Genomic DNA, 20954 nt, shown 5'->3' with positions numbered 1-20954 from the left:
CACACACTGCTCCCCTGCAGCTCACTGTGCACACACGCACACGCATTGCACCCCTCCAGCTCACCCTGCATGCACACGCACACACATGCACACCCGTTGCATCCCTGCAGCTCACCCTGCATGCAAACGCACACCCCCCACACCTCAGCAGCTCACCCTGCGTGCACACGCACACACACCCATTACCTGCAGCTAACCCTGCATGCAAATGCACACCTATTGCACCTCTGCAGCTCTCCCTGCACACGGGCGTGCACACGCGCGCACACGCACAATCCCCCGTACCCCGGTAGCTCACCCTGCGCGCCCCCGCCCGCGCACGCCGTCACGTGCCCTCGCGCGTCCGCACGCAGCGCGGCGGCGCGCGCCTGCGGGAGCGCGGCCGGCGGCGGAGCGGCGCGGAGCGGCGGCCCCGGCGCGGTGAGCAGCGCGGACGGGGCGGGGGGCGCGTGCAGCCGCGCATCGGGCGGGGCACCGGGCGGGGGGCGCGCGCCTGCGTGCAGCCCTGCCCCGGGCGCCTGCGGGTGGGCACCGCTGCAGAGGGCCTGCATGGGAGCGTGCAGCTTGCCCACGGTCGTGAATGCGTAGACCAGGCATGCAGGGGCTGTGTGCGCGTGCAGCACACGCGGGGATGTAGCTCTGCACAGGTGTGTGCCCGTGCACATACACGGACTAATGTTGGGGCGGGGGGAGCATACCACCAAAGACATGCATATGGGCACACAAGGCATACACAGGTGCACAGGTGCATGGATGTGCAGCAGTGCATGGGTGTGTGATGATGCACGTGTGTGCATCAGTGTCCTGGGGGGAATGCACAAAGCCTGTGTAAAAATGTCTTTGTACCTGCAAATCCTTTCAGGTGTGCATGCATGGCATGGCTGGCTATGTGCACAAGTCACAGCTTGAGTACAGATGAGTTTGTATGCACACCACTCATGCATGGGTGTGTGCAAACCTTATATAGGGCTGTATGTTTGTATGTACACCCATGCATACAGGAGGTGGCTGCACATACTACCCTTGCACAGGTGTGTGCACACGTGCTGGTCACAAATTGGTATGTTTAAGAGTGTGCTTGCAACTCATGCACGGCTACAGGTAGGACTGTAGATGTGCATGCAGCTTGTGCATGAGTGCACGCATGCAGCACACCGCTGTGTGTGTGTGTATGCAAGCATGTGTGTGTGCAAGAGCGCAACTCACCCGCAGTTGCGTGGAGTTTTTTCCTGCGTCCCATGCGTTGGCACATGCATGTGACTTATGTACAGGTGCATGCACACACACACAATCTGTGTCCAGGGCCATACACACATATGTGCACACATGCAGTTTGTGCATAGGGTTTGCACATGTATGTATGGGCATGCTTTTTGTGTGTTGCTGAGTTGGCTATGTTTGCATACAAATTGTGGACAGGCATGTATGCAAGGGGTGCTATGAGCGTAAGTGTACATGTAGCCCAAGCACACATGTGTGCGCGCATGTGTAAGTGCAACCAGTACAGCTGTGTGTGGGTACATGCAGCCAATGCATAGGGGCACATGTGTGTGCAATCTGCGTGCAAGTTGGAGAGTGCATGCAGATTTGTGGTTGCACGTTCAACTGGTGTACAGGGTATTGCACATACAGTGCAGGTCAGCTGCGCCTGCAGCTTGGTCCTGATGTGGGTGCCTGGGTGGCAGTCCGTGGGGAGGCCGTGCAATCTGAGCTGAGTGCCCTGGGGTCTCCCTTGTGCCCAGGTCTGGCTGGCCTAGCGGCGGGATGAGGAGGAGGACGGCGGCGTGCTGGACGCTGATGCTGCTTGCTGCTACTTTCTGCGATGTCGCGGTCGGAAAGGGCGGGCGCGGTGGTGCCCGGGGGGCCGCACGTGGCAGCGCCCGGGGGGCCTCCCGTGTCCGGGTGAAGGCAGCTCCCCGCTATGGCTCGGCCGGCACAGCCCTACGGGTGGCGGGGGCAGCCGCGGCGGGTGCCGCAGCCGGCGTGGCAGCGGGGGCCGCCCTGCGCAGGACAAGGCTCTCGGGGGAGCTCGACGGGGACAATGGCGCCGAGTACGGGGATGCCAATCGGACGGCCGCCGCCAGCTCATGGACGTCGGCTGCCCAAGCCTGGGACTCTTCGGGCTGGGCTGTGTCCTGGCTCTGCCCGCTTGCTGCCTTCCTCCACCTCTGACAGGTCCCGCTCCTCACCCTGCCTGGCACAGCCCACGGCTCAACCCCAACCCTCAGAAACCCCACAGCTGTTTCAGGGGCCCTGACCGTGCCCGATCCGGCTCTCCCTGTTTTGGGATGTTGCGAGGGCAGGCCACCCCACAGGGCTGAGGAGCAGGCCGTGTACGCGGGCCATCAGCGGCTCCAAGGACCACACCACCCACCTGTGGAGCCAGCATTGCCCCACGTCCCAGCCTGGCACTTGCTGTTCTCACTGCCTGCCTGTCCCCCGCGGTCAGGGAGGTGTCCCCGCCCTGGGGCAGGACCCCATGGGAAGCCCTGGGCTTACCGCGTGCCCCTCCACAGCCTCCCCATGTGTCTCCAGCTGTGCCAAACCCTGCCACCTCAGGCACTCCGTGCGTACCACTCCTTTGTACGTGGGTTTATAAATGTTTTGACGATGACAACGTGGCAATAAAGCTGGGCAGAAAGTATGTGCGGTTGGACGTGGACTGAGGGAGGACAGGCAGGGATGTAGGACCCTCATTAGACTCTGGCACACAACTTTTTTAGCAGCCCCAAACCCCTGTGCTTGGATCACAGGGGTTTCATTTAGGCCTGAAGGTCTCTACTTAGAGACCCAAGGCTGGGATGGGGTCTCCTACCTGCAGCACCTGAGCACTAACTCACCTCCAGGGTGAGGAACGAGAGGAAGTGGCCTCCAAAAAGGTTTTGGCCGTACTGGAGGCAGCATCCTCTCCTTTTTCCTTCCTGCCAACACTCAGGCCCTCCTGAATGGCCACTGTAGTGCCCAAGAAAAGTGGCTGAGGTCCCCTTCACCTGCCTGCACAGTGACACTACGGGCAATCATCACAGCACAGTGTTACCCCCTCCGCAGAGATCATGTATGCCCCGTCCCCTTACATCAGTCTGGGGCTGAAATGAGACCTCCACCTCAGGTGACAGGCTGTGCTTCCCTGCAGCATGGTGGCAGAAACACAGAGCTCCCACATACCATCTGCTCTCCCTTGCCCTGCACCGCAGCCAGGCACGAACCACAGCAGAAGCAGAGACTAGAGAAGCCACTTTAATCACACACCACAGCTTGGTTACAAAAAGCTCCAGGCTGAGATACCAACTCCATGAGGCCTCAGCGCTGTGTGGAAGACAACGGGGCTCATACAGGAACGGCCCTGCTCACATGGGAACGGGGCTCGGTGTTCAGACAGCCCTGTGCCGTGCAGCGCGCAGGGCTGAAGGCAGTCCCTACAGCAGCACGGCTCTTTGGGAGGTGAGGGATGCCCAGCCGCCTTGAGAGGTCTGCCAGGAGCTTCTTGCTTCTTCGCTGCTCCTGGGATACCCAGTGGCTCCCTCTGGGAGCCCACACGCAGGCCCTGTCCCACATGGGGCAGGGCTCAGTCCAGTGTCACCCTGCCCAAATGTCCTGCCCGGAAAGCCCGTATGAGCTCATAGGCAGCGGCCGAGTAGTCCAGCGTCGTCACATTGACGTTCCCTAGGGGAGGCGGCAGTGGATGCGGAGGAAGGTGCCAGATGCTCTGGCTAGCTCTCTGCCCCGCCAACCAAGCCTGGAGCCAAGCACTCTCGAAAGGACCGGGTTTGGCCTAGGCACCCCACAGCGTCCTGCATCACTGGGACTGAGGTACCTCCCTCGCAATACGCATACAGAGCTGCCCTCAGAGCCCATGCACACTCACCTGTGCCTGTGAGCACCTTCACCTTCTGTGTTTTGCCCAGGGTCAGTGCCACGCGCTTGAGCACATGCTGGATGTCATCACAGGCCTCAGCTAGCCCATAGCGCTGAACGTACCTGTAGGAAGGACATGGCTTCCACCCAGCCCTGGCGCATGGCCAGACCTCGATGGCACCAGGCATAAACAGCTCCAGCATCACTTTTTTTCCACCACCCCTTTCCTGGAGGACATTTCTCCACCACCCACTTCAAAGCTGCTCTTCCTGCAGAAGCAGGCACTAAAAGTAGCTCCTCTGCTCTCCTCCGTCCTAGCCTCTGTACCTGTGTGGGCTGGGGGAGGAACAGGACGGGGCTGGGATGTTGCATCTCCTGCCCCTGCAAGGACACAGGCAGGCTGGGAAAGGCATCCCGGTGCCAGGAAAAGCAATACAGGAAGGATCCCTCTCCAGTCCCTCCATCATGCTCACCTGAACTGCTGATGCTTGTTCAGCGTGTACAGCAGGTAATCGGCCATGATGTCCTCCCCCACAAGGTGGTCACGGATGGCTCCTGGAAAAGAGGGGTAAAACTCAGCGCTCTCAGCCTCAGGCATGCCGATATCACTCCAGCTAGGCTTTACTCTGAAGCACCCATGCTCTGAGACCTGGCCAAGCTGTAGTCCATCTCCCCCCAAGGCCCATGTGAGCTCTATGGACACCAAACCAAGTGCAAAGTTCAAGGCCTCCAAACAGAGCCCCAGCAGCAGCGCACACTAGCCTAGAAGATACTAAGGGCTTCAAGTGGCAGCCCCCTGCACCGAGGTAGAGTCACAACCTAGGCCCAGGCCCAGCCGGGGGCTCAAAGCCACATTCAAAAGATCCAGAGTATCATCCAGGACCACTCCTCCCGCCGGGCCCTGCGGCTAGAGCCAACTCAGGTGCAAAGTCCACCTCACCGCACAGTGCCAGCTTCATGCCTGTCTCCATATCCCCCAGCTTCGGAGGCAGCACGCCTGGCGTGTCCACCAGGTACATCAGGGGCTTCTCACAAACCTGGATAGGGGAAGGCAGGACTGTTGGGAAGCTGCAGGGATCTGCAGCTGAATAACTGGCAACACAGGACTCAGGCAAAGGTGGCGACATTGCTAACAAGCAAGGTGTTGAACCCTTTATTGAGATGTTGCTGCAAAGGTGACTTGGGTAACACCAAACAGACCAGCTTGGATTACATGTCTCATGATATTTTCTAGAGCTACTGTGGAAAAGGCAGCGTTTAGCCAAAAGAAGTTGCCTTCAGAAGCAACCCTTGGTAGGGCAGAAGCCAGGAGAATGCCACATCCCAGCAGGCCCTTCCACACATCATCGCTGGAGACTGCTAGCCTGAGACAGATCAGATCAGAGCTGATTCTGCAGGAACAGAGTATCAGGACCAAAGGTGCCAGCCACCACAGAGACCTGCCCATCCCCATCAGTAGGGTCCCAGCCCTGCCACAGGTAGAAACACGACACAGAGACCCTTCCCCAAGACCAGCACTGACCCAGCTAGCTGGGTCTGAAGGACAGTACCTGGATTCTGGTCAGCACCGCTTTGGTGATGCCTGGCTCGCCACCAACCGCAGTGGCTTTTCCTTTAGTGAAATGAGAGAGAGTGAGAAAACTAAGTGATGCTCTGCCCCCACCTCTTGCTCCATGACTCAGAAGCAGCCCAAAGCCTCTTTGCAGCTGTGCCAGCTGCTCCTTCCCACACCTGGGACCCGCAAAAAAATACCCTTTTTGAGGTGCAGCCTTCTCAGGGAATTGATGAGCGATGACTTGCCCATGTTTGGCACACCAATCACCATGATGCAGTACTCCACGTTCTGGAAGGAAAGAGGACATGTGCAGGGACCAGCCAGTCACCAACCATCCACCCCAGGAGCCAGGACTGATGAGCAGTCACAACAGTGACCAGGAGAAGCCACCAAGCTTTTGCTTGCGTTTCCAGCGTAAATGCAGCAGACTTCCCCCTTTTAACTCCAAAAGGAGTAGAACGCATCCTGCGAACTCCAGCCCTGATTCCCTGATCACCTGTTTGCCAGATGCCAGCTCTGCCCCTTGGGAGCCGTACTGAGACTCAGGCTCAGAGCAACATCACACACACGCTCACAGTCTCGCTGCCGCTCCTCACCTCGGCCCTCTGATAGCGTGGGCTGTTGCTGACCAGCTTGGCAACCAGGGGAACAATCTGCAAACAAACAGGGAGAAGGGCTCTAACAGGGTGGCTTTGTGAGGCAGCTCTGCTCCTCAGCTGGTAGCAGGCTGTCCTCCCGGACACTGTAACAGGAGCAAAGGAGAGAACGGCAATTGTACACAGCACCTGGACCAAACTGCAAAGGAAGGGTACCGTGGACATAAGTTGTATGTCACGTTGCCCACAGTGAAGCACACAAACTTCTCCATGGACCACGTGTCCTGGGAATTGGCCTGTAGCCCTTGGGTGCTGGCAGGAAGGTGCACAGCAGGGCCTGGGGCTGCTGACACATTACCTTCTTCACGTTGCCATCCCGCTGGCAGTCAGTGAAGACGACATGCGAGCATCCCTCCTGCTTCAGCTGCTCCAAGACTTTCTAAAGGGATGGAGAACGGCCTTGCTGGCATGCAGCAGCCCCACAGGGTCGCAGCCAGCCAGTACTAACCCAGTGACCCTGCGCTCACCGGCTGCTGATGGGGATCAGCCAGGTCCATCTTGTTCAGCACCAGGATGTGCGGGCGGATGCCAAGCGCCTCCTGCAGCATGGGGTTACGGCCCGAAAGCGGGATGTGAGCGCCGATAAGGAAAGCAACCGTGTGCTGATGTAGGAACGGGTAGGAGGGGCAAGGGATGCGCTAGGAATAGGGGACCAGCTGGGGATGGAGGGGATATGGGGCTGACAGAGGGTGGGCGAGGGGGCTGGGGGCAGGGCTGGGACAGGGGTGGATGCAGAATCACTGCAGGGGGGTGAAGCGGGGTGAGCTATTCAGCCCCACGTCTCTGACCTTGTTCCTAGGCACCGCGGGGGCGGGGGGGGGGGGCACCGCAGGCCCGGCGGGTGCTGAGGCGAGGCAGAGGCGGAGCGGGGTGGGAGGGGGGCTGCGAGAGGGTAAACGGGCGCGGAGCGGGGCCACACCGGAGGATATGCGGGCGTCGTGCACCTCGATGAGGCAGTCGGCGCGGCGCAGGGCGCCCCGCATCTGCCGCAGCCCTGCAACACAGCGCCGGGTGAGCGCGGCGGGGGCGGCGGCGGGGGGGGGCAGCCCGCGGCGGGCCGGCGCCCTCACCTTTGGCCATGTGCCCCGGGAACCAGGAGGCCACGTCGCGGCCGCCGAAGTCGAAGCGGCTCCGGCAGCCGCCGGGCCCGGGGCCGGGCCCGGCCGCCGCCGCCCGCAGCGCCGCCGCCGCCACCGCCCACCGTCGCATGGCACCGCCCCTTCCGCTGCGTCACCTCCGGGCCGCCTGACGCACGCGCGCCCTCGAGGGGAGGGGCTGTGACGCAGGCGCGCACGCTCAGGGGGCGGAGCCGCGCCGGGCCGAGGGGCTGCGGCCGCCGGAGAGGTAGAAGCGGCGCTGGCGGTTGGGGAAGGGGCAGCGGGGGCGGGGTCAAACTGCGGGGCGGGGCGCCAACAGTGTGGGGGGGGGACCTCGGGGCGGGGCAGCGACGGCGGGGAGGAGCCAATCAGCGGGGGGCGTGGCTAGGTCCCGGCCAGCTGGGGGAGGGCTGCTGGGGGGGGTGCTCGGGGGCGGGGCTTACCTAGGGGAGCCAATCAGCGGGGGGCGTGGCTAGGTCCCGGCCAGCTTGGGGCGGGGCTAATCTGCGATGGGGGAGGGCTGAAGGGGCGGGGCACCCGGCATAGGGCGCGGCGGTGGGGAGGTCTGACCCCCTTCTCCCCCCTAGGGCCATGGCAGACCCGCGGCCTGTGGGGCCCGTGGGCCCTACATCCACCGCCCCAGGCACTGCTGGGGCCCCGCCGCCAGGGCCCGGCCCCACTGCGCCCCCTGCGGGGCCCGGCACCCACCCTTCCACCAGGCCTGGCACCCACCTCGCCATGGGGCCCGGCACCCCCCCCACCGCGGGACCTGGCACCCACCCTGCCGCAGAGCCCGGCACCCACCCCACCACAGGACCTGGCGCCCAGCCTGCCACTGGCCCAGGCACGGCGAGCGCTCCGCTGGACGACGTGCGCTACATGATCGCCAGCACCAACTGGTACTAGCGGTGCTGCGCAGCCCCGTGCCGTAGCCCCTTCCCTGCAGGATCCTGGCGGGACGGCACCAGGACTTGCCCACCTCTCGGTCCCGGGGGCGAGGAGCAGAGGTGCATGGGGTGTCTCCGCCGGGAGCCCCGGGGGCATGCAGACCTTGTGGAGAGCTCCTTTGGAGAGGTCCCGCTTGAGCGCCACGATGCCGTGTGCCCCGGGGAAAACGAGATGGTGTGTGACCCCAGCGAGCTTCTGTGTCCGATCGCCCACGGGGGCGGTTTCTCCTTTGCTGCATAGCCCTGTAATGGAGCTGTTTCGGTTCAATAAAAGCATGCTTTGCTGGGATTTCTCGGAGCGGGTTATCTCCTGATGGGCAAAAAACACGGTGGTGTGCACCAAGCTATACAGCGTGCCTGCTAGGGCGCTGCTCCAGCGTGTAGAGGAGCTGAGCCGTTCAGTGCGGTCCCTCCTGAAATCTCAGAGTCCCCATCTCCCTGAATTAGCATCGCGGGTTGGAGAGAGCGATTGTCAGGGGAAAGCTGTAGCTTGCCCAGACCAACAAAGATGGGTAGAGAAAAGCACCCTGCATGGGGTCGGTGCCACAAGTGTGTTCCTCAAGTGCTGGGACAGGTTTAAACCTGCTTTCCACGAAGCCAGGCTGAGCCTTTCCCCACTCAGCCCTGAATTGCCCTTCTGGCACCTCCTGCATCATTTGGATGTGTGCAAGTGAGGCCAGGTGGGCAGAGGGACCCCATGAAGTGGGGGGAATGGGCCAGTGGTCCCTTGTATCCCCGGGATCAGGCGGAAGAAGGACAGCTGCAAACACAGGTCTCTAAAACAAAGATTTATTCTCCCCTCCTGAGTGTGTGTGTGTTGCCTGCCAGTCCCTGAGGTCCCATGTCAGAGCCGGGCTGCGGGGCAGGGTGCCTCGGTGGCTCCGTAGAGGTTATTGAGGCGCTCAGCCTCCCGCCAGCCCGACAGCAGGGCCCCATGTGTGGTCGAGTAGAAGGTGCGGTGTGTAGCCTCGCCAGCGAAGAGGACCTGCAGCGGCTGCAATAAGGCAGGATGGAGAGCACCAGAACTGGAGGTGAGCTTTCGGACACGCAGCAACCCGCCTGCCAACCTCCCCAAGCCCAGCAGAGAGGTGAGGTCGTACCACTTGTGCTACAATGGACCCAAGAGGCCCCTTGTCTCCCTATAGTCTGACATAGGGAGGTGCCCTCTCACTGCCTCTCAGATGCATGACCTGCTCTGCACCCATACCCCCAGAAGAGAGACAAAGGAGTAGGCATCTTCTCTGCACACAAGGTTTCTCCTCTAAGCCTGTAGGCAGGGCTAAAGTCTCAGAGGAATGAGGATGCTGGAAAATGGTTGGTAGGTTAGAGGGAGCTGGAGGTCTCCAAATTTCATGTGGGATGGGGTACCCGCCATCTCACGGAGCTCAGTGGGAAGAGCTAAGCAGGAACATGATGTTCGCTGGCAACCTGCATGGCAGAGACCTCCAAACTGAGGGGGATGGGGAGAATGCCGTCTCCCCTGCCCCCTGCTCTTCAAGTCCTGACCCCCAAGTCATGGAGCACCATGTTCCTACCTACCCATGCCCCTTTGGCCATATGTATGTCCCATATGTATGTCCTACCAGCCGGAGGAGTGGGGATGGGGCAAGCATCCAGTGGGCCCTGCTCCCATGCATCCACACCACAGCCGCTGTGTCCCACAGCCAACCGCTCGCTCAAAGCAATTACCCTGCGGTCAGATGCATCCTCGGGCAGGGGCTGAGCCAGCACATCAATGTCCTCCCCCGAGCTGCCAACGGCCACGTAGCTGTATGAGCCCCGGGTGTAGGGAGCGCTGTGCCACCGGGATCTGAGTATGCTCCTGGGAGCAGGTAGGTGTGGGTTCCCTGGGCCACATGGACACATAGCTGAGACCTGGCCACCAAGCAGGGGTCCCTAGCCAGGTCCCTAGGGGGCTTCGGAGCTCCCCAACGCCAGGCCAGGAAGGTGCTCTCCCTGCCTTGCCACATCCTCGATTTCATATTCAAAAGTAGCTGGTAATTTTGGTTACGATTCAGCTTGCCCCCAGAAATCCCAGCTCACATTTCCATTGGGATGACAGGAGGGACACAAAAAGATGTCTGTCCAGGGTATGGACACCACACAAACCTATGCACATTATGTCCCCTGCGACAACTTCCCTTCTGCCTCAAGCTGAGAGAGGCTCTTGTATGGAGGTTTTGGGGAGCCTCCAACCCTTTGGAGTGGGCAGACATGAAGCCTCCCAGACCCTGCTGGCACCCAGCCCCAAAGCAGGTGGCACGTGGGTGGGAGAGAAGGTACCTGTCAGCATACGAAGGACACGTGTCAAGGTACTGAGAACTTCTGTGTTGCTTAGGGTCTCCATGTACTCCGACTCCTTCCCGGCAATGAAGCCGCAAAGGACATGCCCATACCTAGGAAGAAAAAGAGAGCTCCCATCAAGCTAGTGGGAGATTAGGCTGTCTGCATACTGAGAAGGGCCAGAGGGCTCTTGCCAAGCAGAGAACAAGGCCAGCGGCATTGCCACCCTCCCACTCTGCTTGTCAACGTGCATCTGTGTAGGAAAGAACCAAAGGGAGCAGTTCCCTGCCTTACAGAGCCTCCGGAAACACCACTTTTCCCTCTGTGCCACAGGCCAGGAGTGACAGTGACCCGGTACTGGCTTTACACTACAGACAGAACCCAAATACTTCTGCACATTGCCCTGAAGATGCCAAAGCCCTGAGCTGCAATGCCTTTGCTGTCTGCAGACTCAGGCCGACAACGTTGTAATACTGAAAATAACTGGGTGACCTTGAGGACGAGCAGCCAGGTTCTTCAGGATACAAAAAACGTACAGCACAAGGCACTGCTCTGCTGCAAACCCAGATAATCCTTCCCCTCAAGCATGGCAGGTACCAAGCCCTGCAAGCTGGGAAGGAGGCCTTTCTCCCAGATAGACACAGGCACCATATCAAGAAGAACCAGCTGAAGCACATGACCACGTACTGTTCTGGTGGCTGGATAACCACAAAGCCGATGAGCTTCTTGAACCAGTTGGCTTCCAGGTCAGTGCTAGGCTCTGCAAGAGGTGACTCATCCTCCCACACCACTTCAAGGAGCTGATAATGTGGGTCCCAGAATGGCTCCTCAAACTCCAGGAAGATCTTGTTGTTGGTGCCGAAACCAAGACAGCGAATGGCTTCCGCTTTCCGTTCAGGGAGAGGAGGCTGGAAAAAGTCCTGGTGGCGTTCTTTGAGAAAACCTACAGGCAGAAAACCGTACGGCTCCTTCCACTATGGCACCTGGCGCCTGGCACAGCATGGCACAGCCCATTTCCCAAGCCCGTTCTAAGCCTGGGACTGCGATGGAGAAGTGTGAGATGAAGCATCCTTCAGCCTGAGGACAAAAGCTCAGAGCTTGCCTCCCCCTTGTGCTTATCTGGCTCCGCTCCTGTGGTTTCTTTATCACTGCCCTGATCCTTGCATCCCTAGTCCTGCCCTTGACAATGGAAATGGGGATCTTTGTGTCACTGCTAATCTGGTGATGCAGCAATCTGGGAGGGGAACGAGGCTCCAAACTGTCTGAGTTTTGCTCAAGTCCAAGACACTTTCTCTTCCCTGTGGTCCCTTGATGGGAAAGGGGAGGCTGGGCAGGGACTTGGGCTGGTCCTCTCCTGCTCCAAGCTGTGAGAAAACAGCTCCTGTGATGCTGGCCAACAGCACAGGATGGGAATGTTCTCTTGTAACCTCATGGCCCTGTGCCATTGCAAACCAGGCCAGCCACAGCAAGAAATAAGTGGGACAGAGACCAGGCAACGGTGGGAGAAACAGGGAGAGGGAAGAGAGGTCTTACCTAGCGGGACGGTGACAATGACGTGATCAGCGAGGAAGGAGTCGCCATCCTCACACTCCACCCGGACAGGGAACTCCTTCTCTGTGTCTCCATCCTCACAGAAGGACCCTTGCCACCAGATGGTCCTCACTGGCTTGTTGAGCAAGACGGTGCCCTCGGGCAGATTTGACAGCATGCGATCAGGGAGGCTGCTGTAGCCACTGGAGGAGAAGACGCAGTACTTGGCTCAGTACAGGGCTCCGGGAGAGATGTTCCTTCTCCCCTCAGACCCCTCGCTTTGGGTGATTCCCTTCAGGACGTGCTGCAGCCCTGCTGAGACATTCCCAGAGCATCCCTCCTGCTCTCAGAGGGGATGGATGCCCGAGAGGCGCTGGGGAAAAGTTGATATTGCTTTGTGCAGTGGGGATGGCTAAACCCACCTCACCTAAGACACCTGAAACACGTGCCAACCAGCTGCAGTGGGCACAAGCTGAGGCTGGTTGTGGCCTGCGGGATGGCACCTAGCCTCTGCCCCACATGCCCTTTGTAGGGGTGCTCCAGCATCCCATGGGATAGGTCTGCTTGCCCAAGGACTGATTTCCTATTGCCATGCTTGCCCACCCAGGCCAAATGAAGGGAGAAAAGGGGATCTTTCTCCTTCCACACTTACCCTGGGAAGGTGCAGTCGAGGCCGGGCAGCGTGGTGTACTCCCCAAAAGGCCCCAGGGCCACCAGGTCCATGCTGTGGGTCCCACTGATGCAGCACTCCAGCTTGAAGTAGGCGTTAAGGATGGCCAGCCGGAGCCGCTTGACATCCTCGTCCCCGTCCCAGGTGGGGGCCAGCCGGGCGATCTCTGCCCGGAGGTACTGGCCCACGCTGGGAGCAGGGAGCCCGTCAGCATGGAGGAAGGCGTGGGTGGACTGAAGCAGGTCGGAGAAGATGGTGCGGGTGCTGTTCACCAGCTCAGGGCTCAGCACCTTCCCCGAGCTGCCGTAGGTGATGGAGGGCAGGAGCGGGTGCCCTCCGGCCTGTACCTGCTGGTTCTCCTCTTCAGCAGCACTGGGGCCCAGCAGGCCATAGCGGGAGGCCAGGCAGAAGACGGGGTTCCCCTCTGACGGCCCATGGATCCAGTGTGCCCCCACCTCTACCAGCCCCGAACCTGGGGGAGAGATAGGGTCACCCATGGGTGGTGGGATTGCAGTTGCGTGGGGTCCGGTTCAGTCCCATCCCCTGCCCTAGCACCCGCTTCAGTCCAGACCGGAGTGACCCCTTGCTAGAGCAGCAGGAGCACAACCGCAGCCCTGCCTGGGCTGGCCCCATCCCTTCCAAAACGGCTGGGGCCGAGGGACCTGATCTCACCCGCTTCGGCCACATCCCTCCCTTACCCTGTGACCAGATGCCACCCCAGCCCGGTCCAGTTTGATCCCGACCAAAGCAGCGGGACCAGACACTCCCCCCCCCCCCCCCCAAAACCCCAGGTCCGCTGTGCTCAGGCCCAGCCCCTAACGAAGCAGGGGGGTCCGGTCTGATGCCTGGGGCAGCCCCAGCGCAGACACCCCCTCCCCAGCCCGGCCGGCCCCGATTCCCGGGACGCCCCCTCCCTGGCCCGGCCGGCGGTCTCCCCGCCCCGGAAAGCCTCGGCTCCCCCATGCCGGCAGTGCCGGGAGGATCGGCGGTGGCCTGTACCGAAGGGGCGGGTGCAGATGCGGCCCCCGGCCCGGGCCTCGGCCTCCAGCAAGCGGAGGCGGCCAGCGACGCGGAGCCGCTGCGCCGCCCCCAGCGCGGCCAGCCCGGCGCCCACCACCAGCACCCGCGGGCCGCCGCCGCCGCTCCCCTCCATGGCGGCCGCCCGCCCCGGCCCCCGGCCCGCCCCCGGTGACGGCGCAGGGCCTGCCTAGGTGAGGCCCGGCCCCGCACGCCGGCCAAGCCTTGCAGGGCGGCCTCGGGCCCGCCGCCCCGCCGGAGAGGCCTCCCCGACGCCGGCGGGCCCGGCCGCCCCAGCGCGCACAAGATGCTTCGTTTCCCCCCCCCAACCGCCGCCTGCCCCAAGTCAGGGTCTTCATGGCACAAGGCCCCAGCCCGAAACCCAGGAGCCGAGTGGGGTTTTTCAGCCGCTTGCCCCGGGCATGGCAGGAGCTGGGCCGCGCGCCTGCCCGCCGCACGGGGTGGAGGGGGGGCTGCCAAAGCGCCCGGCCGCCGCGGACCCCGCTTTGGGCAGCACGCAGGGTGTCCTCTACCTCGTCACCCGCCCCAGCACGGCCAGGGCAGAGCATCCCGGCTGCCACAGAGCGCTGCTGCGCGCCCTCCCTTGCCTCCCCGCAGAGAAGGCACCGCGGTGACCAGCGGGAACTGGAAATACCCTCTTTCTCCAGGCTGCTTGGGCCAGTCCCTCCCGGAAACAGGAGCGGCCCCCCCGTGCAGAGGGGCCGGGATGCTCCGGCCTCCCCACCCTGCCCTTCCTGCACAGCAGCCCCGGCGGACGGACGAGGTGTGGGCCAGGAGCGCGCGTGCAACACGTGCTGCTGCCCGCACGTGCTGCTGCACGGACGCTCTTGAGCCCACGCGACTCAGCGCGCGGGTGCACGTACGTGCCGCTGGGCACGGCTGGCGGTACGGGGGCATCCGCGTGGGACCTCCCAGAGCTCACCGCGGTGGTGGTGGTGGAAGTGCTTGAGGGACGCGGTGCCCCTCCCCCCTCCTGGCTGGTGGGGCTATGTGTCCTCTTAGCCTGGTTGGGCCCGTGGGTCCCTTTGCTGCCCCGGAGAGGTGCACTCTCACAGAGTCCTGCCCTCTGCAGTTAGAAGCACTGCTGGAACAAAGCTGGGGTGTCCCTCTGCCATCAAACCCCAATATCTTCCTCCCACCCCGTTACAGGGCCAGGCAAACCTGGGTTGGGAAGCTACATCCTTCCCCAGCGGCAAGCTGAGCCTATCTGCCCCAGCACAGACGCTCTCTGGCCTGCTGGGGGCTGATCCCTGACCCTGGGGCAGGATGGACACGGCCTTCCCACTGCACATGCCACTTGGTCCCCTCGCCAAGGCCAAGCGTCCTGCTGCCCAGGGGGCCCTGTCAGAGGCCTGGGAAGTCCCTGTGCCCGCCTTCAGGCTCGTACGTGTGCTTCCTCAGGCGCTCACTGCACCGAGCAAGGTTATTTTTGGCTGTCCATTATCAGGAAACACGAGCGGGTATATTTAGCAGCCCCTTCAGTGAGCAGCTCACCCGCTTCCCAGGGAATGGCCGGAGAAGGGAAGTGGGAGCCGCCAGGCTGACATGGCCTGCTCCGTGCTGCAGGGCACAGTGTGGGCACAGCCCCTGGAGAGCGTCTCACCTGCTCCCCGTCCTGCCTGTGAGCCAGACACCTGGGGTTGAAGGGGGAAAGCAGCTCCAGTGCTGCCGGGGCTGGAAAGAGGGAGCACAAGAACTGCCCCAGCGTGCTCTGTTCCTGCCCCGGCTCTCCAAGGGCTGTCCCATCCCCAGGACCAACCAGATCCACCAGCAAACCCTATCCAGCCCACATCGCTTTGGGCGCCGGCGCTGGCGTGCTGCAGGTCCTGGCTTGCCATGGGCTGAAAAGGTCAGACCAGAGACTGGCTGTCCCACGTCAGACAGGGCATAGGTCCTCAAGGCCTGCTAAGGGGTGACTTGGGATGGAGTAGACACCCTTGGGTCCCTGGCGCTTGGCAGGAGGGGGACGGGCACTGGGTACATGTGCCCTGTGTGAGGCACAGTGCAGGGGTGGGCAACCTCAAAGTCACACCACAGCGGAGCACGTGTCCCCAGTGGGGCTGGTTTGCTCAGGGATGTGCAAAACCACTGGGAAGCATGGGCAGGCCTGATTCTCAGAGCAGGCTGTGAAGCTCCTCAGCTCTGCTACGCATCTCGGGACAAAAAAAAAAAGCTCAGGTGGATTTCGATTTGTTTTTTTTTTTTTTCCCCAGGGAATTATAACAACAACCTCCCCCACAAAACAACACCCCTTTGAAAATGTGTACAATGAGGGCTGGAGTAACTCTGCTGCGCTCCCAGGCTGACTACCAGACACAACGCCTTTTCTAAGGCACAAACAATGTGCTAACCCCGCAGGGAACTCGCTCCAAAAGACAAACATTTGCCTGAATGGTCATCAAAATCACCCAGGGCCCTCCCTTTTAGCGGCTGGGGTTTTTCCGCTGAGAACTGTCAGTGCTCTTTGTCTTTCCTGAGCTGTGCGTGTTCCCTGGCATCGCTATTTTTGGAAGCGGCTGCCTGGGAATTACAGCAACGGGAAGGTATAAAGTCAGGCGCTGGGGAGCAGCAGCGGTCAGAAGCGCAGCCGGCCTCCGCATCGCAGACCGCTTCAAGCCATAGTGACCGCGCTGCTGCAGCATCTACGAGGACGGGCTTGGAGGGGGTGAGCTCAGCGCACTGAAAGGCAGCAGAAACACAGAGAGTTTCTCAGGGGATTTCTTATTTTGCAAAAAACAGTCCATTCCTGACAGCAAGGTGAGCCCAAGCCTCATTTCTTATCTGTTGTTTGTTTTCACTCTTTGCTCCTGCTTCTGCCTGGCCAAAGATCACAGATCTTGGAAGTCGAATGAAAGTCGGGTCGGCTGCAAGTAACAAGGCTCTGGGAAAAGGGATGGGGGAATCTGACCCCACGTTGCCTCTGCAGTGGGATCGGTCCTTGTGACACGGCAATTATTTTAGTTTAGTTAATTGGATCAGAAACAGGTCTTTTAGAAGTGATGGTGCTGCCTGACAATAACTCAGTGCCTAGCATGTCTTGCCACCTTGGTGGCTTTGCATGCAGTGAGGAGGGTGGTGCAAGATCGGTCTTTCGAGGGGTCAGACAGGGCCCTGCAAGGGCTGCGAGGGTGAGGATTTGGGAGAAGGGGCCCCCTGCCCAGGTTGGAGAGACACCTCTCGAAACTGCCATCATCTCACTCCTTGTCTCCCTCTTCTCGTTCTGCAGCATGCGATCGGGGCTACTCCTCGTTGGGAGAGGGAGCTGCCTGATGCCAGGGGTGTCGCTGCCAGGGACCGCCAGCCCCGGCAAGGCAGAGGAGCCGCTGGACGCCTACGTGAGGTCCATCAGCCAGCTGGCCCAGCCGTGCTCAGCGGGCAGTGAGCCCCTGTGCCCCTGTCGAGCCCCCAGGGCCAGGGCCAGAGGGACCCTGAGCCGGAGCAATGACAAAGGCCAGCCCTCTGCCACCTCGCTGCAGGACATCACAGCCCAGTTCAATGGACAGCAGAGTTCCCTGGGGCTCCCCAGTGCCGCTGACCCTCTGGCATGGCTCTACGGGCCGTCGGACCCCAAGCAGCAGATGAGGAGCCCTGCATCTCACCCCTCAGAGCCGGCCCCGGAGTCGGACCTACAGGCAACCCCCCGGCTGTTCAGTACTGCCCCTAAGCTGGGTGCCCCATCTGTACCTGGAGAGAGGTCTTGTCGCTGGCAGCGTTCCCGCAGGCGGGCAGCCCTGCCCGGTTCTGCCATCAAAGGCCGGCCTGGCCGACCCCATAACTCGTGCTTGCCTGTGATTTATGAGTTGTGATGGACACAAATAAAACTCTGCAGGACAGAGGCTCCCCAGTGGCTATCTGCCAGTGGTCATTTTTGCCAGGGATGGTTGTGCCTGCTGCACCCTTGGCACATGTTCCTGCCTCCACTTCACCCTGGGAGACAAGCACACCCCAGCGGTGGTGGGGAGTGGGTACCAGGCTGGGGCAATGCCCTCTCTTTAGCCTGATCGGGTTCAGGATGGAGCTGTAAGTGCTCTGAGGTGCTGGGCTCATGGGGAGGGCTGGCAGGTGGCTCTGGGTGAAGGGAATGCTCAGAGGACAATCCCAGGGCCACAGCACGTTGTTCCTGATCTCATGGGGCAGTGCCTTCAGGCAAACAAGGGGAGGCAGCTGCTGTTGCTCCTCTCCGGCTTCCTTTCCCCACCTTGGGGCCATCTAAGGCCAAGGGCGCCCTGCCAGGCCTTGAGCCCTGGAGTAAACAAAGGATGCAGGTGGGCAGGAAATGTGCAGAGCTCCAGCCAAGCCCACATGCAAGCCCTGAGTTCCCAGCTGGGCTGGGGATGAACCTTTAACTCCCACTGCCTTTGCACACTTTTGCAAGCAGGGCCAATGCAGGCTGGCCTGGGATAGAGATGCATCAAGACCTCACAAATCCTCCTTGTCCCAGGCTGTTTGGTAAGCTGGGCAGAAGGAAAGTGCCGTGCAAAGGTCCCCTGGCTGTCTTAGCTTTCTCAAGCGGCATCCCCTGGAACAGGACCCTTTATGTCTCCCTGGTGCTGCAGACCCTGGGCCTTGAGTGGGGAGGATCACTCATCTTTTGTGTCCACCCACAACCACGCCCCCAGCTAGCTAGTCCAGATGTGACCCATCTCACTACCCTATAAAGCACCAGGTCCAGGCAGGTGTGAAGGCAAAGGTATTCTGGATGCCCCTGACCCAGACCCACTGCCTCAAGTAACTGGTGAAAATCAAATGAGTCAGGCTTGGGACTTCCCTGTAGTGAGGCCAAGACCCTAAAGCCAAAGCCAAAGCAGAGCCCAGCTAAACCCCCAGCACACAGGGCACCTCCAGGCTCATTTGACACATGGAGAACAGCTCAGCATTTTGGCTGCAAACCATTCTGCCACTACTTTTCCTCTTCTCCTACAACCTAATCCCTTCAAAAGTAACCCTCCCTCCTACTTGGCTGGAAAATATTTATATGCAGGGAAAAGCCACTGTGCCATGAGTTGAGCTTCTGGAGGGATATGAGAAGAGATGGCCCGTGTGCATCCCTCCCTGCCCAGTGGTACTGTCCTGGTGGAGAAGTTACATTTCTCCTAGCATTTGCTTGCCACGCTAGATGCACTGCAGGACCCTGCGCCTTTGCTGAAGGAGCAGCATAACCTGCAAGGGGGAAATTCCAGGCAGGATCAGCCCATTACCTCCCATAGCTGCCTTATCCTCCCTCAGTGGGTGAGAGCTGGCTCCGGGCCAGCCCGGGGCACTGAGGCTTGCGGAGGGTCTGACACTCAGGGCTGCCACTAGGTTCCCAAGCAGGCTGGCCAGCCAGAAGAGTGCAAGAAGGAGTCCATACCCTGCTTCCGCAAGTCCACAGGATTGCAGCCATGCAGGTGCTTTGCCTGTAGCTGGAGACTGTGGGACGGCAGCTGCAACCATGCTGTGCACCTGCAGCAGGAGAAGCAGGTACTCTGGCCACCAGAACCCAAGACCACGAGTCAAACAGGGACAAGGGGCTCAAAGGACTCTGTGAATCGAGCAGGCTCCATCTGAGGATCTGACAAAGACTTTTCCCACCAGATGGGGTCCATGCAACAGGGCAGGGAGGTTCCTGCTTTGCTAGGACTGTGAGAGCAAAGCATACCCAGGGAGGTCTCTGCACGTTTCCCATTGAGAAAGACATTGGTGCTTACTCCTGTGTTGAGCGCTGTCTGGGACCAGCGCTGTCCGCTGAGCAGACCCTTCCTCTTCCCCATGAGGGTCCCAAACGCATGCCCTGGTCAATCCCTTCAGACCTACAGGTTCCCACACCCCTCAAACCACATAAGAGTTCATCCCATGGAAGAAAAATCCCCTTCAAACATTTATGTGTGAGGGTTTTTTTTACTGCCTCTTTCATTTTCCAGTAAATAGCAGGATGAGAGCATGCACAGAGGCTGCACGTAACAGCAGGAAAACAAGCCCACCCACAGATGGGGGTCGTGGCAGCCCTGGGGCATTTTCATCTGGCAACAATAGCCCTGTGACCCCAACTGAGGGGTGTCTAGGGTTGTCAGCTCCCTCAGGAAAGCACTTAACGATGGGAATTCCCGGCATAGCCACACTGACTCACTGACTTATCCCAAGAGATCTGTCCTGCCAGCCCAGCTCCAAGATTAAACAGTGCAGACAAACACTCAGGCTAACTAAGATGCTGTCACAGGCCATGCGTAAAGTCCCCCTGGCAGTTGCCCATACCACATCAGTGCTGCTGCAAGGGATGACCAGAGAAGGGCTATGGCTCCAGGGGCGTCCTGGGTGGGTTGGAAGCCCTGGGAGGTTTTGCTCCCCTTGTCTGTGAGGAGGTGAGAGCAATTAAGCCCTGCTGATGTCCTGGTCCCCATTCCCAACAGTCCCCTGAGACAATCTAACATCAGTGAAGGGCTTCCTGGTGCCTGCTGAGCCATGACCCCTGAAATTTATCCTTGCCCCACTGATCTCCACCTCAGTGGGGCAAGCACTGGCTCCAGGCAGTTTCCTACTCCAGAGTTCCTCTTTGCCCTGATCCCTGAGGTCCTTGATGATCCCACAAAGAAAAAGGGGATGAAGTAGCTTAGGGACTGTTTTAGATTAAGATGGAAGAGCTACATTCACAGCACGACTGCAGTTTCGGTGGAAGAGACCTTGGGAGGTCTCTAGTTCAACCTCCTGTCTTGAGGACTAGCTCTTAGTGACTGTGGCCTGGCCCAGCCAAGCCCTGAACCCCCCCAGGATGGAGATCCCCCATGTCCCTGGCGACCTATTCCGGGGCTGCTCCCCCTTTGGGTGCCTCCCCTCTGTTTCTGCCTATTCCACAGTTGGGAGTTGCTTGCAACCTACCTCAGCCTCCCAGTGGCCAGAGCCTACGAGCCCAGCTCCCTCCCATCTCTTCCTGGGCTGAGTAATCCAGGCCTGACCAGTTTGGCAGCCTCCATGGGGTCTCACCAGGGCCCCTCACACAGCCTGGGATGTGGCTCCACTGTCACATCGGGGCCTTTCCAACAGGGCTGCATGGATGCTCAAGCCCTGCATGTCCTGGTGCATTGATTCATCCCACTACTACCTGAGCTGTACTGGACTACCTAGGCCATTTGTCCACTTGATATGCCCCAGTCCCACCCTGCCCCAATTAAGGGAATCATTGTCTTGGGTCTTATCTTTAAGCAGCTTTCAGAAAAGGGGCGGGGGGGAGGCAGACCCTGACGGCTGAAGGATAAGCAGGAAACACTGTGACCACAAGTGTTTCAGGCCAGCATGAAGAAGACACTGAAGGGAGAAACAGGGGGAAAAGGAACGTCTCACTGCCTCCTT

The 20954-nt window shown here is 60.4% G+C and overlaps 2 protein-coding genes and 1 long non-coding RNA gene across 6 annotated transcripts; 1 reads left to right on the top strand and 2 right to left on the bottom strand.

The window, feature by feature from the left end:
- Positions 1 to 3217: 3217 nt before the first annotated feature.
- MTG1 (mitochondrial ribosome associated GTPase 1) lies at positions 3218 to 7333 on the bottom strand. Of its 2 annotated transcripts, none has more exons than XM_068951132.1 (11): positions 7137 to 7333; positions 6996 to 7060; positions 6534 to 6638; positions 6365 to 6445; positions 6007 to 6063; positions 5608 to 5698; positions 5406 to 5467; positions 4796 to 4892; positions 4329 to 4410; positions 3866 to 3978; positions 3218 to 3663 (listed from the first exon to the last, which is right to left on the bottom strand). In XM_068951132.1, the coding sequence occupies exons 1-11, from the start codon at positions 7273 to 7275 to the stop codon at positions 3566 to 3568; spliced, it is 990 nt and encodes a 329-aa protein (XP_068807233.1). In that variant the 5' UTR covers positions 7276 to 7333; the 3' UTR covers positions 3218 to 3565. The 2 variants fall into 2 exon arrangements, with proteins under 2 accessions (XP_068807233.1, XP_068807232.1); XM_068951131.1 differs by having other exon boundaries at positions 6534 to 6605; positions 6855 to 7060; positions 7137 to 7290.
- On the top strand, positions 7334 to 8399 carry LOC138067857 (uncharacterized). The gene is made up of 2 exons (XR_011142309.1): positions 7334 to 7410; positions 7751 to 8399. It is a non-coding gene; the product is annotated as an uncharacterized lncRNA (long non-coding RNA).
- A 486-nt stretch (positions 8400 to 8885) lies between these two features.
- Positions 8886 to 13777, bottom strand: PAOX (polyamine oxidase). Of its 3 annotated transcripts, XM_068951129.1 has the most exons (8): positions 13593 to 13763; positions 12941 to 13065; positions 12576 to 12826; positions 11927 to 12126; positions 11081 to 11336; positions 10394 to 10506; positions 9800 to 9957; positions 8886 to 9104 (listed from the first exon to the last, which is right to left on the bottom strand). In XM_068951129.1, the coding sequence occupies exons 1-8, from the start codon at positions 13744 to 13746 to the stop codon at positions 8955 to 8957; spliced, it is 1407 nt and encodes a 468-aa protein (XP_068807230.1). In that variant the 5' UTR covers positions 13747 to 13763; the 3' UTR covers positions 8886 to 8954. The 3 variants fall into 3 exon arrangements, with proteins under 3 accessions (XP_068807230.1, XP_068807229.1, XP_068807231.1); XM_068951128.1 differs by having other exon boundaries at positions 12576 to 13065; positions 13593 to 13777; XM_068951130.1 differs by lacking the exon at positions 9800 to 9957 and having other exon boundaries at positions 12576 to 13065; positions 13593 to 13762.
- Positions 13778 to 20954: the final 7177 nt, after the last annotated feature.

Source organism: Struthio camelus, chromosome 7, assembly GCF_040807025.1.
Source record: "Struthio camelus isolate bStrCam1 chromosome 7, bStrCam1.hap1, whole genome shotgun sequence".
Classification (NCBI taxonomy): Eukaryota; Metazoa; Chordata; class Aves; order Struthioniformes; family Struthionidae; genus Struthio; species Struthio camelus.
The sequence above is the reverse complement of the archived record's forward strand: the minus strand, read 5'-3'. Positions and strand labels throughout refer to the sequence as shown.